The 18,677-nt window shown below is 36.9% G+C and overlaps 1 protein-coding gene across 1 annotated transcript in view; it reads right to left on the bottom strand.

The window, feature by feature from the left end:
- Positions 1-11,465, bottom strand: part of acsl6 (acyl-CoA synthetase long chain family member 6) — a 66,744-nt gene extending 55,279 nt beyond the window's left edge. Inside the window, exons 1-2 of the mRNA XM_046867312.1 lie at positions 11,431-11,465; positions 10,333-10,436 (exon numbers count right to left, since the gene is read on the bottom strand). Of these exons, the coding sequence (XP_046723268.1) occupies positions 10,333-10,378 (46 nt within the window). The 5' untranslated portion in view covers positions 10,379-10,436; positions 11,431-11,465. The remainder of the gene's footprint in view (positions 1-10,332; positions 10,437-11,430) is intronic.
- Between the last annotated feature and the right edge of the window lie 7,212 nt (positions 11,466-18,677).

Below are 18,677 nucleotides of genomic sequence, written 5' to 3'. Positions count from 1 at the left end.
CCTTCAGTTATTTTCTTTATTTTTATTATTTTCAGCATGTAGTAAACCAATTTTAAACAATTATTTTATTTTAGTTTTTAAGAAACACAAGTTCCCACTGTGAACCACATGGAAGCAAGTGATGGTGTAGGGTTGCTTGTGCCACTATGTTGGTGGTTTAGTCAAAACTGAGATCACAATTAACCAGCATGGCTACCACAGCATTTTGCAGTGACATGCCATATCCTCTGGTTTGCATTTAGTGGGACCATCATTTGTTTTCCAACAGGACAATGACACCAAATACACTTTTAGGTTATTTAAGAGTTATTAGTTCAAGAAGAAGAGTGAAGTGATAAGTCAGATGACCTGTCAACACAATCATTAGATATAAATACAGTTGAAATGTTATGGGGTGAGGTAGACTAAAGAGTGAAGAAAAGCAGTCAACAAGCACAAAACACCCCTGGAAACTCCTCAAGATTGTTGAAAAACTGAAGGTTGTAGTTAGTTGGTTTCCAAGGGTGCTAGTAGATAATTGAAAACTAGTTCATGCTTTTGTTAAATCTAGATTAGACTACTGTAAGGCTTTACTGTCTGGGTGTTTAAATAAAAAAGCTTCAGTTAGTTCAGAATGCAGCAGCAAGGGTCCTCATTAGATCTAGAATATATGACCACATCCACCGTTTTAATCAGTCTACACTGGCTCCCAAAAAAAATCTTGCATTGATCATAAAACACTACTACTGACTATCCTTCTCTTCCTGTCACCTCTCTCTCTCTCTCTCTCTCTCTCTCTCTCTCTCTCTCTCTTCTCTCTGTCGAGCTAAACATGCTCCTGAGGTTCCAGTGACCACTGTTCCTGCCCTTCTTCCCTCCTTGGATCTTCCCACTTCGTCCATCAACACCTTGGGTGGTTCCATGAAATTCCGGAGTGAGAACAGGAGCTTTGCGGATGGATTTGGACTGTAGGTAATGTCAACAGTCTGCTATACTGACTCAGGACTACAGTTTGCTTCTGATCACCATCACTGTACCCCGCAACATAGTTTATCTGTAATAAATGGACATTCGGTGCAATCCGGATGAGGATGGGTTCCCTCTTGAGTCTGGCTCCTCTTAAGGTTTTTTCCTTAAGCCATCTCGGGGAGTTTTTCCTTGCCACAGTTGCCATGCTCATCAGGGACAAACATACACTTATAAAGAACATCTTATTCATTCTTATCCACATTATCTGTGTAAAGCTGCTTTGAGACAATGTTTATTGTTTAAAATGCTATTCAAATAAAAATGTATTGAATTGAATTGCTATGCAAATTCAATTAACTATTTTAACTGATAAATAACTATTTTGATTGCTAAACTGTTGTTAAGTAATTACTATTTTATACCAACTGGTTGCTAAGGTGTTTCTAGCAGTATAATAAAGAACAGAATGCTGGCTCTTTTAAACCACAATACAATTAAAAAGATAATAATAATAATAATAATAATAATAATAATAATAATATTATTATTGGTATTATTATTATTATTATTACTTAATTGCTTCTTCTACATTCTATAATAATAATATTATTATTTAAATATAATAATAATAATAATAATAATAATAATAATTATTATTATTATTATTATTATAGAATGTAGAAGAAGCAATTATGGAGGCCAAGTGCTTTGTACACACCCCTTATTGAAGGAGGATGACCAGAAGCCCATGTGACCACCTAATCTGAAGGAGATAAGCAGTCAAGATTTGCAGTCTTAAAGTTTTTTTGAGATATCACCTCACTTGAAAAAACATTACATCTTCAAAGAAGCAGCAACTTACTACGACCACACAGACATATAGGAATATACTAAGGCTGTTACTGCTTACATCTCAAAGTGCACTGATGACATTACAAACAGGAAAAGCATCACTTATCGAGCTTTTTAGACACCGTGGCAGACAGAAGAAGTACACAAGCTTCTGAGGGCTCGGGACGCAGCCTTTAGAGCTAGTGACACTTCAGGCCTTGCAACAGCAAGAGCCAACTTGTCCCATGGAAACAGGAAAGCAAAACGTCAGTACAGCAGTACAATATTTCAGCAACAACAGAGACAAACAGAGTCTCTGTCAGGGCATCCAAACTCTAACAAACTATAATCCCCTACCACGGACCTGTGACAGACATATCTCTGCTTAACAGCTAATTCTTTGGCCGATTTGAAAAACACCGCATAGGCACAGAAGATCCCACCTTTCCCACACAAGCAGGATGTGTGTTTGTCCCAAGTCAGCATGGAAAAGACCTTCTTGAGGAACCAACCAAACCAGACAACATGCCGGGTAAGGTTCTAAAGGACTGTGCTAGAGAACTCAATAATGTACTAACTGACATCTTTAACATCTTACTGAGTCAAACATTTGTTTCCAAGTGCTTAATGGCAATCACAATAAATCCAGTTCCAAAGAAGAAGCACCTATTCAGCCACAGCGACTATGCAGCACATAAAATACATTCTTGTCCCCTCCCACAACCCGTCCCAGTTTGATTATAGAACCAACAGGTCCACGAAGGATGCCATCTCAGCTGCTCTCCATCCAGCTCTTACACACCTGGACTCTAAAGACTCCTACAGTATGTGCAAATGCTGTTCCTGGATTTGAGTTCAGCATTTAACACACTCATCCTCAGCAGTAACTGGGTGCTGGGCTTCTTTTCAGATAGACCACAAAATGTAAGACCATCATGCTAAGCACAGGGGTGCCACAAGGGTGCATGCTCAGCCTGCTGCTCTTCACCCTGTTGACCCATGAGTGTTTACCCAGTTACAACCACATCGTCAAGTTTGCAGATAGCACGACTGTAGTGGGCTTCATCAACAACAAGAAAGAGGCCAACTACAAGACCTAGGTGAGTTGACTGGTCCAGTGCCATAATACCAATCTCTTCCTTGAACGTGGGGAAGACCAAAGAAATTATCATTGAAGATAGAAGAAGACCTCCACAGCACCCCCCCACTAACCATCAACGGTACCGCAGTGGAGAGGATAAGCAGCACCAAGTTTCTGGGAGTGCATATCTCTGAGGACCTCTCCTGGATGACAAAGACCACATCCTTGGCAAACAAAGTTTGGTCACGCCTCTACTTCCTCCACAAACTGAGGAAAGCACGAGTTTCACCTACCATCATGTGCTCCTTTTACCGGTGCGCTATTGAGAGCATCCTCACCAGCTGTTTCACTGTGTGCTACAAATGTGCCTCCTGTCAAAAAGCTCTGCAATACATAGTGAATGCAGGCAGCAAGATCATCTCTGCCCTCCCTTATGGACGACCTCCACAACTGCCTCACTAGCATATCTGCTGATAGCTCACAGCCATAAAAACTTCACTTCAGCCTCCTGCCTTCAAGGAGAAAGTACCAGAGCCTCCGGACTCGCTCCACAAAACATTCAAACAGCTTCATCCATCAGGATGTCAGGATGATGAACTCTATCCATTACATCCCCCCTCTCCCACCTACTCCTAAAGTTTAAAAATCTACAGCTCACCCCACACTTCTTCATTGCACAAAAAAAACTTTATACTCTCTGCAGAATTCATCACAAATGGACATGTTTACAAACACCTATTTAAAAAACTGCAACCTGTACAAATTTCATAAATCCTGACACTGTTGCACTTTTACACAATTACAGTCTTTTTGCACTACTGTGATATACTGCTGCAGTCTTTCACCTTACAAATGCCTTTATACTCAGAACTTTAGATATATTAGGATGTATATTTGCACCTTACATATTGTTGACATATATTTGGATGTATAACTGTATCCTAACAAAACCACTGTTTACATTCACTCAGATGTATAGTCATTCAGATGTTTATGAGATATATTTACTCCTTTTTACCTCATACGAAATCTGTTCCATATTGCTCTGACTGCTGAGTCAGTGTTAGGGCCAGGCTTATTAACGTTATTAACTGCCAATGTTTTTTTTCGTCAGTGGTTTGCTCTAGTAGACTGATCTAAACAAAGAGAGAAAGAGAGAGAGAGAGAGAGAAAGAGAGAGAGAGAGAGAGAGAGAGAGAGAGAGATATGATAGTGACGAAAAAAAAACATTGCCAGTTAATATCATGTTTATAAACCTTGCTTTTTATATTGCCTTTTTTATTCCCTCTATTATGTGTGTGCTCAGCATTCAACTACCATTATTCCACAGCATATAACCAGGATGCTAAACCTGTTGTGCCAGAAAACATCCTTCTGTAACTGGACCCTATACTTTAGGAATGAGATACCTTAGGCAGACCAGATTACGGACTGTATTTTAAACAACATCCCACTTGTATTTATGCCCCCAAGGTGTATGCTTTGTCCCCTGCTGTTCACATTGCTGACTCACAACTGTGTAGCAATGCACTGGAATAACTACATTATCAAGTTTGACATGACCATGGGGGGTCTTATCAGTTAGAATGACAAGTCAGCAAACTGAGATAAAGTACAGAGGATAACATACTGGTGCAAAACCAACAACCTGTTGCTGAATGTGGATAAATCAAAAGAGATGGTTGTCAACTTCATGAGGACATGTAGTGACATGTACATAAGGACATGTAGTGTCCCCGCTGCACATCTAAGGCTTCTCCTTGGAGATCATGGAGAACACCAAATCTAGGTATTTACCAGGCAGAGAACCCCACCTGGACCCTCAACACCAGCAGCATAACAATGAAAGCAGCGTTTCCACCTCTTGACAAGGCTGATGATGACCCAGCTACCACCACACATCCAACATTCCACAGAAGGACCATTGAGAGCCTTCTGAGCAGCTTCATCACTGCCTAATTTGGGAATTTAACCTACAGTAAATAGTTAAGACAGCTGAGAAGATCAGGGTCTCTCTCTACCCTCCGACATTTTTATTAGTATAGCACTTTTTACAATGAACATTGTCTAAAAGCAGCTTTACACAGATAATGTGGTGATAAAAAATGAATATGTTCTTTATAAGTAAGTTTGTCCCTGATGAGCAAGCTGGTGGCATGACATGGTCATATACACCACACGCTGCATTCAGAAAGCCAGCAGCTTTGTGACTGATCACACACACTGCTCATACACACTCTTTGATCTCCTGCCATCTGGAAAAAGGTACCAAAGTAGTATTATTTAAATGTTTATTTTGCACTAAATGTGTACATGTGCACTTTTGGTAGTTTTTAGTATTGTGTAGTTCTGGGCCTTTTGTTCCTTTTTGTTGTCTTCTGTAGCACCTTGGTCCTGGTGGAACGATGTTTAATTTTTTTATGTTCTGCACTGATTATAGTTGGAATGACTATAGGTTAGGGTTAGGGCTAGGGTTAGGGTTAGCCCATAACCTTTTCTGCTTGTTCCTCTGGCAGCTCTTTGTCAAGGTAAGGCTGCAACCGTCTTTGTAGAATCTTCAGTAGTTTTTGCTGGCATTAGGTATGCTAGCAATAGTACGATAGTTTCCACAGTTGGTAGCATCACCTGTTTACCAGTTTTACCAGTTGTCCATATCTGTTAAGACAGGCATGTGATGACATAAACTGCTGCTTCTAAAGACTTTATTAGCTCCACTGGAATATTGTCACATACAGGCAATTTGTTGTTTGGCAGAAGCTTTATTGCAGTGTTCACTTTGTCTTTCAGGATGTTCAGCTCTCTGTCCTTGCCAATCTCCGTTTCTTCCTGTATCACTGAATCGTTCTTGTGCTCCGTGTACTCTTTCCAGCTTTCTTTGCTCTGTTCTGGTTCAGTTAGTTTGTTAATTCTTCAACTTAATTGAAACTTTTGTCATATCTCTTTGATTATTAGGTATATCTTCCTAGTTTTACGATTCAGATGATCACGTTCTATCTTTCTATGTATATATCTTTTGGTAATAAAGTTTTCTGTCTCTCAAAATGTCTCTTTTTAGTCTTTCACTGATGTTGTCCACGGCCTGCTTGTTACCTTTTTCATTTGCCATTCTTCTTTCCCTGATGATCTTTTGACGCTCTTCTGATAACCATGGCTGCGGGGGGTCTTTTCTGCCTCTTGTTTATTTACTTGCTGGCTTCTTTATTAATAACGGTCTTTATATGTGTCCATAGTTCCTCTGGCTTTTTTACATCCGTGTCCAATGATGTAAATCGGTTGTGCAGCCCTTTACTGAAAACTTCAGGTATGTTGGTCAAATCGAAGTTATAAACAGCCTGTTGTCCAGAACGTTTACACCGCTTGACTCTTTGACATCCAAATTCATGATCAATTAATAAATAATTCTTTTTTCAGCCTTGTTTTGGTCACCAAGTCCAAAGTTTCCTACAGCAGTTTCATGTTTGCCATAGCCAACTTTGGCATTAAAGTCTCCCATGTTAAAGAGTCTTGTTTTGGCGTCATCTGGATTTCCTCTTGAACTTGATCGTAGAATAGTTTAACGTCCACCTCCTTGGTGTCTGTTGTTGGTGAGTAGACTTGTATGACTGTGACATGAATTGGTGCCTCTTGTAGTTGTATTGAGATGACACTATCAACAGTGCCAGCCATCTTCGGTTGAGAATAAAGGCGACGCCATTTTGTCTTTGGTTGTCGTTGCCAGAATAGAAGACACAATGTTTATTTGACTTGAAATGTCCAGATTGAGTCCACTTTAGTTTGCTAATTACAAGTAAGTGAAGTGCTGTTCTATCCTTTTGGTTTTGACAATGTCAAGTTTACCTTGGTTCATGGTTCGTATGTTCCAAGTTCCAAGTTTCATGATATCTTTACAGCTTTTGATCTTTCCTTTTGACCAAGCGACATCAGCACCAAGACGACCTTGTGGATTTGATTATGGCACGTCATGAGCATTGATCCTACTCAAGTCAACCATCAGCTCTTTCCCAGTAGTTTGATGAGTGCCTTCTGACCTAGAGTCAGTACATATATCGTACTGTGAATTTTATGACCCAAAAGTACAGTACAATACTGGAATGATGAATGCAGTCCACACCAGAGGTGGGAAGTAACGGAGTACAAATACTTCGTTACTGTACTTAAGTAGATTTTTCTGGTATCAGTACTTTACTCCACTATTTATTTTTTAGACAACTTTTTACTTTTACTCATTACATTTTTACACAAATATCTGTACTTTTTACTTCTTACATTTTCAAAACTGGCTCGTTACTTTAGTTTTAATCCACTGATTTGGTAAAAAAAAACACATTCATGATCATCATCATCTTTTCTCTGCTTGTGTTCTATATGTGGATCTTCAGCCTGGATACATTCATTCGGTAACAACATTTTTAATTCGTTTTGTATATATATATATATATATATATATATATATATATATATATATATATATATATATATATATATATAAAATAAACATTTTGGTAAACGGCACTAAGTTTTATTAACGCGCTATCAATTCAGCGTGCATTTCTGTTTTTACCATTTTTATAAAAAATTTAAATACATAAATAAATATCTAAATATAAAAGAGGCGAAAATAAAACCTTCGGAAAAAAATACATTTATCCACGACGTCCTTTCTTTACTTAGATATAAAATAAATAAATAAATAAACTCCAGATAAAAATATTTTTTATCAGTAAACCTTTGTTTTATTTATGCGCCAAGTCTCAAATCAAACACAAAATCCGCCATGTTTTACACAATTAACCCTCTAGGTGGCGTTTTGTGGGTTTTTCCCTCATAATGGCTACACAAACTACTTTTTACTTAAGTACATGTCAGAGCCAAGACTTCTTTACTTTCACTTGAGTAAAAAAGTTTAATCAGTACTTCAACTTTTACCCGAGTATTTTAAAACATAGGTATCTGTACTTCTACTTAAGTAAAGGATGTGTGTACTTTTGCCACCTCTGGTCCACACTGGTCAAAATTAGCCTCAAATAAATATCGTTAAGTTTCAAGCAGTTTGCAATGGTACCTTCAGAATTGCAAACAATTTTTGTTTAATTGTTTAATGAGGCTTGTAAAGCTGTAAAGCCCTGGGGCTCCTTTAAAGATGGATTTGGACTGTAGTTAATGTCAACAGTCTGCTACACTGACTCAGGACTACAGTTTGCTTCTGCTCACTATCACTGCACCCCGCAACATTGTTTATCTGTAATAAATGGACATTCAGTGCAACCCAGATGAGGATGGGTTCCCTCTTGAGTCCAGTTCCTCTCAAGGTGTCTTTCTTTTGCCATTTCGGGGAGTTTTTCCTTGCCCCAGTCGCCACCAGCTTGCTTATTAGGGACAAACTTACACTAATGAAGAACATCTATGTAAAGCTGCTTTGAGTCAATGTTCATGGTAAAAACGCTATACAAATAAAAATTAATTGAATTTAATTTAATTGAAAGTTGGGCCTGTTTGTGCTTGGCATGATTATTTAAAAACCAGCATCTTTGTGTACAATACAATCTTAGTACCATTTAAATAGAAAAATACAATTAAATCTTCAAATGTTTTTTTGTTTGCTATTTAAAGTGTTTTTAATTAATTAAAATTAAAAATTTGTTACAATTTGGGAAAAATATGAGTTTTTGCAGCTCTACATCTGACCCACCCTCTTTATATATTTGTTAGCAGTAATTAGCCAGCTGCATTAGACTGCAGATGTATATACATAATTTTTGCTGTAGTCTAAAGTTTTGCTTACATAAATCTGTACTCTCATATCTTTACTCTGGCCTTTTTCAATAGTAAAATTAAGCCATCATTTGATACATTCTAATGAAATTCTATTTTTATAATTACACACTAATCTCTGCTAACACACACTGTTTTATTAATCACTGTAAAAATCTGCAACAAGAATTACTTACAGATAGATTGAGTGTACAGATATGTGTGCAGGAGAAATGTGTGCAAACCTCTGACAACCTCCTACCTTTGGAGATTAAAGCTGACAAGGAATGCTGAGTGGCAGGAAGAGGGATAACACCAAACGCAAATTTAGCCCAGCCTTGCTGGCCACCGTATCACGACACTCTCACCAGATGCAGTATTCAACCCCTCCCCCTCTATAATCTGTGCTGATCTCTATCCTTGGCTATATGGTCTTGCTTTACAATACGCAACAAAAGTGTACTTTCATATTCATATATTAGAAATTTAACCTTTTTGAAAACAGGGCAATATATCTCTCCACTTTGGACTAACTAGAAAGCATTTTTAAGAATAAACTGGTTTGAAACTGTTAATCAAGACACAGCAGTTCCTATGATTTCCATAATTTGCTCTCTTTAATGTCATAGAGACCCCAACAAGATTTTCATGCATGATTACATCTTAGAGTGGAATTTCAAGAGGGCATGTGATACAATTCAAATGTATCAGGTTTCTTTTAAGGCTACAAACCTTTGTGCACATCACACCCAGCACAATACAGCACAATTGTAATTATTTATATAGCCTGCTTAGCCTGTACCTAAAACATTAGTATGGTCATCTTTATTTTTCTTTTTGGATCGGAACAATTCTAAATGAACTTCTATACTCCTTTTAAATCTTTTAATTATTAAGGAGGAGTCAAGTTCTCGGTGTCTAGTTGCATACCTGGTTGCATAATTGATAAGGTGCAGTACGACATGGACAATATGTATGAGTGTATCCGAATGCAAATGCGAGGTCTGTGCGAAAAAGACCTAAAGCTACTCAGTAATAATAATAATTAAAAAAGATCAACAAAACTGGCTGTTCAAACAGCTCGCATTCTGGTATGGGTTTTTCAGAACTGGCATTGTGTGGACAGCTCCCGCTAGTCAGACTCACCCTTACACGTACCCGACATAACCGGCAGCTCCACACTCCACACAAAATGTCACATTCCCGTATGCCACATTCATGACGTAGCACAATATTTTGTAAAATGTCTTCAAAATGATGAATACAATACATACAGTCGTAACCTTTGCTCATACAAGAATAACTGTTTGGTCAGCGTGCGTAATGTTGTACGTACAGTAGGTTATTCTGTGCCGCGTTACACGACTCGTTCAATAAGCCGCAGTATATTAAGCACATCATTAATGGACGCCTTTCTAATATCTAGACTAACTACATGTCTGAACTCTCCTGGGAATGATTTTTAATCTATATTAACCTTAATATATGTTTCTATAACGTTATTCTGTATTATTAATTCCATCACCGCATATCCTATGCGTTTCAAAGTCACACTACTGCTCTCAATATCGGCAGCATCCCTTTTGCAAAGCTCGCGAAATAACAAGTAGAAATTTAACACACCTAATATTCAGTATCGAATGAATTCCCGCAGTATTGTAAATGCATGGTTTAACCAGGGTCGTCCGCTACATCTATTCGAAATTCAGATGATTACTTACCTAGTATCATCCAAAGCGAGCCTGCCACTAAAGCAAAGGCGAACATGGCTGGTGTCGTTGAGCGCGCAGACTCAGCAGCATGCCGCTTACACAAGTCGCAGCTGCTGTTAGATTACACGGGAGAGTATAGTAAGACTTGAGCTCTCACCAGTGGCTGTACTGTGTATTCTCATCCCTTAATGTTGATAGAGATATATAAATATATATATATATATGATATAGTGTACACATTTCTTTTCATTTTAATATTAATTTTTAAAGGATTAACCAGGATCAGGTTCATGTTTTCAGGCAAATTAATGAATTCAGGCAGTCAGATTAGGGATTATTTTGGTTCTTCATGTGAATTCAATAGGATTCTCGCCTCCCTCTGCTGGTTTTTGTCAGCACAGATACCACTTGTGTTGCTAGTAGTTTTGCATAATTACATAAATACATATATGAATACATTTCTGCTTAACTGCTTGACCTGTCTAAAAAGAATTATCAATATAATCTGATTACAAAATAAGAAAATATCTATGATTTATTATTATTTTTTTTAAAGTGCATTAAAAACTATTTTGTCAAAATTAGCAAAATTAGCCATTAACTTAACTACTTCACCTGTCTAAAATAAACAGCAATGGAAAAACAAACAAATATGTTTACAAAGTAATTAAATGTTTAATTATTAAAATTGGTGATGTATTTAAACATGTAAAACAAACTAAAGAACTGGAAAATCTTGGTACACTGAAAGTAATTCATTTGACAGATGAGGAACCATTCACAACTCAGGAAAGTCTAGTGATATCTAATGATAATACTGCATCCATTGGCTCAGGTGACACAGATTCTACAGTACTATTCCCCTCATCTTCCTCAGTTTCCCCACAAAATCAACAATGGCCAAAACAATTTAATCTTCCTAGCTTTTCTCTTGATACTGAACTCCAATTAGAAAAAGGAAATGCTACCGTTTTAGAAAATATAATACTGTGTCACAACAGAAATGAAATCTGAAATTTTAGGGGTGTGTGATGAGATCTATAAGTTTAAAGCTTATCCCAGCAGGGCAAATGTGTGAAACGGCCTAAATGCAGTGAGGCTAATCACCTGTCATCCTTTACACCTGGAGAAATCGAGCGCCTGGTCCTTTTAAAGAAGATGAAAAAGAAGCAATATGAATGTTATCAGAGAAAAGATGGCCAGGACATGTGCCCTATGAATGAAAGAAGTTTTGGAGAAACACGTGTTAAGAAGTAAGAACAGGAACGCTGAGGATTTGGATTTGGACAGTAGTTAACATCAACAGTCTAAAACACTGACTCAGGACTACAGTTTTAGTAATCACCATCACTGCACACCTCAACATCGTTTATCTATAATAAATGGACATTCGGTGCCACCCAGATGAGGATGGGTTCCCTCTGGAGTCTGGTTCCTCTCAAGGTTTCTTCCTTATGTCATCTAGGCAAGTTTTTTTTAGCACCACATTATCTGTGTAAAGCTGCTTTGAGACAATGATCATTGTTAAAACAAATACAAATTTATTGAATTGAATTGAATTGAATTAAGGAATTGCAAGAATGATAGCAAGCACTGTTCTGCAAAGAAGAGACATAAGCAAAAGCTCATAATAAATGTTTTAATGTATTGTGTTTATACAGTATGGATATCACGCTTACAGTAATTGCTTTTAAAGATTACAGTAACACTTCTGTAACTGGTTTTGATGTTCCCTTACACAGATAAATGCAGAATTCTTGCGCATTATAACTATGTATTTACAAGCAAGATTTTTGGCTGCATTAGATAGGTTGTGTAGTCCACTTCTCCAAATTATTCAAGGCAAAGTTGGAGCAGTATGTGAGAAAACCAACAATCTCTTGATCAGATATTGGATGCATATGAATTGTGTTTTTCAGTCTGTAGTCTGCTTTCTCCATGGTGTCCACAGTTTACAGATCAAGAGTAGTTCGGAAATGGGTTTAAAGTGAGCAAATGTTTTGGTAACCACTGATTTGTTTTAATCAATTTAAGTATTGTTTTGTTGCAGTGACAAGAAAATCATGCATCGTAATGTATCTGGGTGAAGATACAATGGCATCAGAAACGGAATCCGTCGGTACACAATTTTGAACATAAAAAAGAGTCAAGGCTTGGTACATGCAAGAGACACAATACTCTGCAGCGCATCCTAGCATTAGCATGGAATATAAGGGATAAACACATTAGGTAACCCATGACCTGGAGATGTTCAGAATTTAGACGTCAGCTCCCTCTGGTGGCAAGGCAGGGCCATGTAGGAGTTGTGACACCAACTAAGGTGACATGAACCTATTGTATATGTTTTCTTTTGGTTTCTTAAGGCTGAGCTATATCTACATTTAGATCATTTCTGTATTTACAAAACAGTGGAAGTTAGTCACAAGGACTTGTTCAGGTACATCTCAGTGCCAATTTCTAAAAATATGGCTACTACATTTGTTTTTGTGTCAGAAAAAAATGTAACAAAAATATCAGTCTCAAACGTTACTCTTTAAATCAACAGTTTATCTGAAATCTGGGTAACTGTTTTTTGGTTGTTTGTTTTCTTTGTTTTGTATGAAGGATGTTTAAACGTAATGGCACGAAAACGGTTTATTGCCCAAATTATAAGCATATTTTTGCTTTTTCTATTTTATTGTAATTATTCCATTATTTTCTACTTTATGGATTTTTATTGTTTACATCTATTACACTAAACATTTATTGTTGACATTTTATTCTTAAAAAATATCAAATGAATGTTATATTTCATGAATGTTAATAAACATGGTTAAATATTTAACTGTGTAAAATTCTTAATTTTTTCAGTAATTTACGAACATTTCTTGTAGCAAAGAAATTGCTTAAGGATATAAACAACTTTGTAATCATTTACATATTTAAATTCTAAAGATGTGAAAAAATTACGTTAATTCAAATTGATCTAATGATATTTTGTGCATTAATCAGATGTTAAAAACCTCTTTGGATAAAATAGTATTTTTCAGTTTCAATACATGTAGAAATTTGATTTGTATAAATTGATTTTTATTCAGTTGAGATAAAGTAAATTGATTACTTGTAACAAGTTGAAGTAATTTTTTATCCAAATTTGATGCAACAACACATTTTTTTTTCAGTGTACAGTAGATGGATGCAAGTGCAGATAAATGTTTTATTAAAAAAAACAGGTGGGCAAATCAGAAACATGACTCAGAATAATAAAAATTAGAACAGGCAATAGATTGGGGGATTATTAAACAATGTGTAAATCAAATGTACAATGAAAGGCTTGATACCTGCCAAGACTAGAGCAACTGAGTGTAATACTTTGCAATTTACAAACAGAAACATAGGGGAATAAATACACAAACAAATTAAGCACCGGCACAAGGAACATTATCTCTAGAGAAATATTTAGAAATATGGGCTTGACCACATTACTATTTACCTCAGCATGCTAATTTTGAGAAATACTGTATAATTTCAAACCTTTCATGGAATTCTAGTTGATTTTAACAAATTTAAAAAATTGTAATTGTAAATTTTTTTTTTAAAGAATTATTGATTCACTTTGGAGTGAAGTATGTGGAGAAATGTGAAGTAAGATGTCCTGGAAGTTACAGAGGTTAAGGCTTTGGCTCAGTCTTCATGTAGACAAGTGATTTAAAGGACCAGTCCAATCAATCGGCTATTTAAAATGTGCTCTAGAGGGCGTTGGCTTAGTGTTAGTCAGGTAATGCAAACCTTTTTTTCCTTACTTCAGTATAGCATACGTTTTGCATTTCCAGTGGGTCTCCATGGCTCTGTGCATTAACATTGTTGCCTTGCAAGGTGGGTGAAAAGTAGGATTTATATACACTCACTGGCCACTTTATTAGGTACACCTTACTAGTTAATCAATCAATCAAACTTTATTTATAAAGCGCATTACAACCACCAAAAGGATCACAAGGCGCTTTCCAGTAAAGCAAAAAATAAACATTAAAAATAAAAATGTAAAGTTATTTAAAAGTAATAAATTAAAAATAAATAAAAAATTAAGAAAATAAATAAAAATAAAAATAAGACACAATGAATATAAAATAACAGTTAAATCAGGCCTACGTGTTAAAAGCTTGTCTGAACAAATTAGTTTTCAACTGCGATTTAAAAATACTCAGCTCAGTGACGCATTGTATGTGTGATGGAAGTGCATTCCACAGCATTGGTCCCTGGACAGCAAATGACCGGCCTCCAAACTTTTTATAGTTGCATTTAGGAACAAACAGAGAGGTATGTCCAGAGGAGCGGAGAGTTCTGGCTGGTTGGTAGACCTTTAATAATTCGGCGAGGGGATTATGGCGGGGCCAGATCATTAATTGTCTTGAACACAGACAGCAGGACCTTATACTCCACCCTAAACCGCACTGGAAGCCAATGAAGCGAGCGGAGGACAGGGGTGATGTGGGAGCATTTGGAGGTGTTGGTGAGAAGACGTGCTGCCATGTTTTGTACCATTTAGAGCCGATTTCAAAGTGATTGGTTAAGTCCAGTGTAAAGGGCATTACAATAGTCAATCCTCGAGCTGATGAAGGCATGTATAGCTTTTTCAAGGTCAGCTTGGGACAAAAAAGATTTGACCTTGCTGAGGAGCCTTAGCTGATAAAAGCTCGCCTTCACTACTGCACTGATCTGCTTATTGAAGTGCATACTTTGGTCAAAAATAACACCCAGGTTACACAGGGTAGGTGCAAACTGAGGTGTAAGAGGACCAAAACTCAGAACTGCTTGGTAAGTCCGAGCTAAACAGGATGTACTCAGTCTTTTCTTCATTTAGATGAAGGATGTTCTGGGAAAGCCACTGTTTAATATCCTGAAGGCAACTATGGAGAGGGTCCAATGCAGAACGATTATTCCGAATCACAGGAAGATAGATCTGGAGGTCGTCAGCATAGAAATGACATTGAACATTATGATTGGAGATGAGTTGTCCAAGTGGCAGCATATAGAGTGAGAACAGAATAGGACCAAGAATAGATCCCTGAGGCACACCAGATGACAGAGAAGCAACTGAGGAAGAATGATCATCCAGCATTACTGAAAAAGTTCTGTTAGTGAGGTATGATGAGAACCAATTTAGTACTGCACCCTGCAGACCAACAACATGTTGAAGACGAGAGATGAGGATGGCATGATCCACGGTGTCAAATGCAGCGGTAAGGTCCAGTAACACCAAAACCACAGAGCTTTTATCCAAGGCTCCAAGAATGTCATTATGGACCCTCAATAATGCTGATTCAGTGCTATGTCCCGACCTGAAACAGGACTGAAATGTATCACCAATGCCGTGCAGTTGAAGGTGAGACTGAAGCTGGGCGAGAACAAGCTTCTCCATCAACTTAGACAGAAATGACAGGTTAGATATAGGGCGGAAGTTAGATAGTATGGAGGGATCAAGGTTGGGTTTCTTGAGCAGTGTTCTAACAATAGCGTGTTTGAGAGCAGCGGGAACAGTACCCACGCTAAAGCAGCTGTTTATGAAGGAGACAAGAATGGGACCTATGATGTCAACAGCCTCCTTCAAAATCCTGGCAGGAATAGCGTCTAGAGGGCAGGTGGTGGGCTTCAACTCGTGGACAACTTTCCTGAGGTCCACCTGAGTAACAGCATCAAAGTTCTCTAGCACATTGGGCCGCATGAGTAGAAATAGCAACAGCAGGGATTTGTGTAATGGTTTGCCTAACAGACAAAAGCTTGTCCAAAAAATGTTGTCTGGATGCATTGCATTTGTTTTCAGAAACGTCATTCATGCGTGTTTAGGTAAAGGTAATTAAAGGGGAGGATTTCCGAACGGATGGAAACAATGGTGTTCCATTTCAGTGTCCTCGCCGCAATGAAACATATATATATATATATATATATATATATATATATATATATATATATATATATATATATATATATGTATATATATATATATATACATATATATGTATATATATATATATACGTATATATATATATACATATATATATATATATATATATATATATATATATATATATATATATATATACATACGTATATATATATATTTATATATATATATATATATATATATATATATATATATATATATATATATATATATATATATATATAGTAAATAAAAATAAAAGATGTTGGATCAAGATAACGGCTCATATCATGTGCTTTCTAAAAAGTAAGGTTTTTATTTTTTTAGAATACTTGTGTCAGGGATCCACCTGCCACGCCCCCTTTGGTGGCTCTCTATGCCTCCGCTCTCCCTGGAGCTCCAGACATAACCACGCACACCTGGAGCTCGTTGTCACTCATGCCTCCCCTCTCTCTAAAGCTCCAGGTTTAACGATGCACACCTAAAGCTTATCATCACTCCACCCCGCTTCTACATAAACCCCTCACTCACATTCACTCCCCGTTCGTTATTGTATGTGTTGGTCTCAAAGTACGGTCATGTTTTCGTGTCCAAGTCTTCACACAGGAGTCCTTCGGTTCGTTTCATTCGGACTCCACAATCCAGTACCGGCGGCGTTTCTCCTCCCCGCACATCTCGGGTCAGCTACGCTTCTCCCAAAGCGCACCTCTGACTTACCGAAGGACTGCCACGTAAAACGATAATCACAGAAAACACAGGGCTGAGGACTAGTAAGTGTCCTCGCCACATAAAGTCATCGTGTGCAACCTGGAGCAAACTGTGCAAAGACAACACGACAGTGCAAAAGAAATATACAAATCACAAAATAGCACCGCCAGTAAACATGTTGTATACACTGCGGTGTGTAAAAGAATAAAGTAAACATTGTAATTAACAAAAATGTAAACAAAATGTTGTGCAAAAGACCAATAGCGCAATCCAAAAAAAGATGTGCAAAAACAGCATGTGAACTGTATTCTGTATGCTGAATCATCGTTCTTGCTGATGAGACCCACCACGGTCGTGTCATCGGCGAACGTGATGTATTGGAGCTGTGCATTGCTACACAGTCGTCATCTTTTTAATAAAAGGCTGCTCAGATCAAAGAACAATAAATTAAAAGAATGAAACACATAAGTAATAGCTTTGGTCTCAAGCTATTTTTTGCTGGTCTTTTAGGTTGTGTTGGCAGAGTACACAGCGAAATTTTGGTTTTTCTGAATGAAGGGGCTTCCTAAAACAACCTGAATTAACACACAAAACTAACTAGGACATACGCATCTTCACACTATACACAGGAGTGCAAAAACATGCAATGTGTAAAGAACACAACATAGATGTAATGTGCTATTATTTATGGGCTGCAACTAAGGATTGGTTTGATTAATCAGACGGTTTATTTGTTTATGTTTAGTTTTTTCCCAAATTAATCGATTATTCTGGTGAAAAAATATAGATTTTCAAAAAAAAAGGTGTTTTGCTTATTATAACTATATAGAACACCTATTTCAGGATATTTATGTATAAAAGTGTACTTAAAAAATGCTAAATTCAGATATTGAGTTAAACTATCTTTAATTTTAACATTTTAAAGCTTATAGTGGCTGTTTGTTGAGGAGCACATGGGGGACTTCTCCTTTTAAAAAATTCACTCATGCTGGGTTGTTTCTTTCTGTAAAAAATGTATTTGGGTATTCAAGGTGAAAATTGTGTAAATAAACATTTGTATTGTTTTTAATGATAATTGCAGATGGCAAGTTGAGGTGCTTTAAAACCATGAAACCACCAAAGCTTTTTATCCATGCTTTACAAATACACAGACATTTTAAGTTGTGAAGATATAAGCATTTTGAATATAAGTAATTTAATTTTGTATAATAATTTAATTGTATAAGCATAAATTAATTTGAACTTAGTAAAGCTGCAGTAAAATATGTTTGAAAACAGATATATTAACTGTTGTAGCAGACAAATGCTATAAAAAGAGAATGGAATGGAGAAACGCAGGAAGCTAATGGGCTTAAAAAAAGGGAAAAATATACATTGGTGTACACCCCCACAGTGACTAACGTAATCGTTTGTTGCTGCTGTTATTTGCTGCTTTTGGATTGTGTTTGTTCTGTTCTGGAGTGTTGATTGAATCTGTCACTATGTTGCTCGCAATAGCACTTCATTAAACTACACAATTTTCACATGATGAGGATTATACAGTTTCTGCTTACCGTGCTGATGTTTCACCTCCACCTGGGACACCAGTGTGTTTTTTTTTCCTTTTTGCTCGCTGCTGTGTTGTCTTGCCATCTCGTAACTTGAGCTGCCCAACTAATTGATAACGGCATTCGTTGACAAAAGATTTCATAATAGATTGTTAACAATTATTAACAATTTGATCGA

Source organism: Silurus meridionalis, chromosome 15, assembly GCF_014805685.1.
Source record: "Silurus meridionalis isolate SWU-2019-XX chromosome 15, ASM1480568v1, whole genome shotgun sequence".
NCBI classification, from domain to species: Eukaryota; Metazoa; Chordata; class Actinopteri; order Siluriformes; family Siluridae; genus Silurus; species Silurus meridionalis.
The sequence above is the reverse complement of the archived record's forward strand: the minus strand, read 5'-3'. Positions and strand labels throughout refer to the sequence as shown.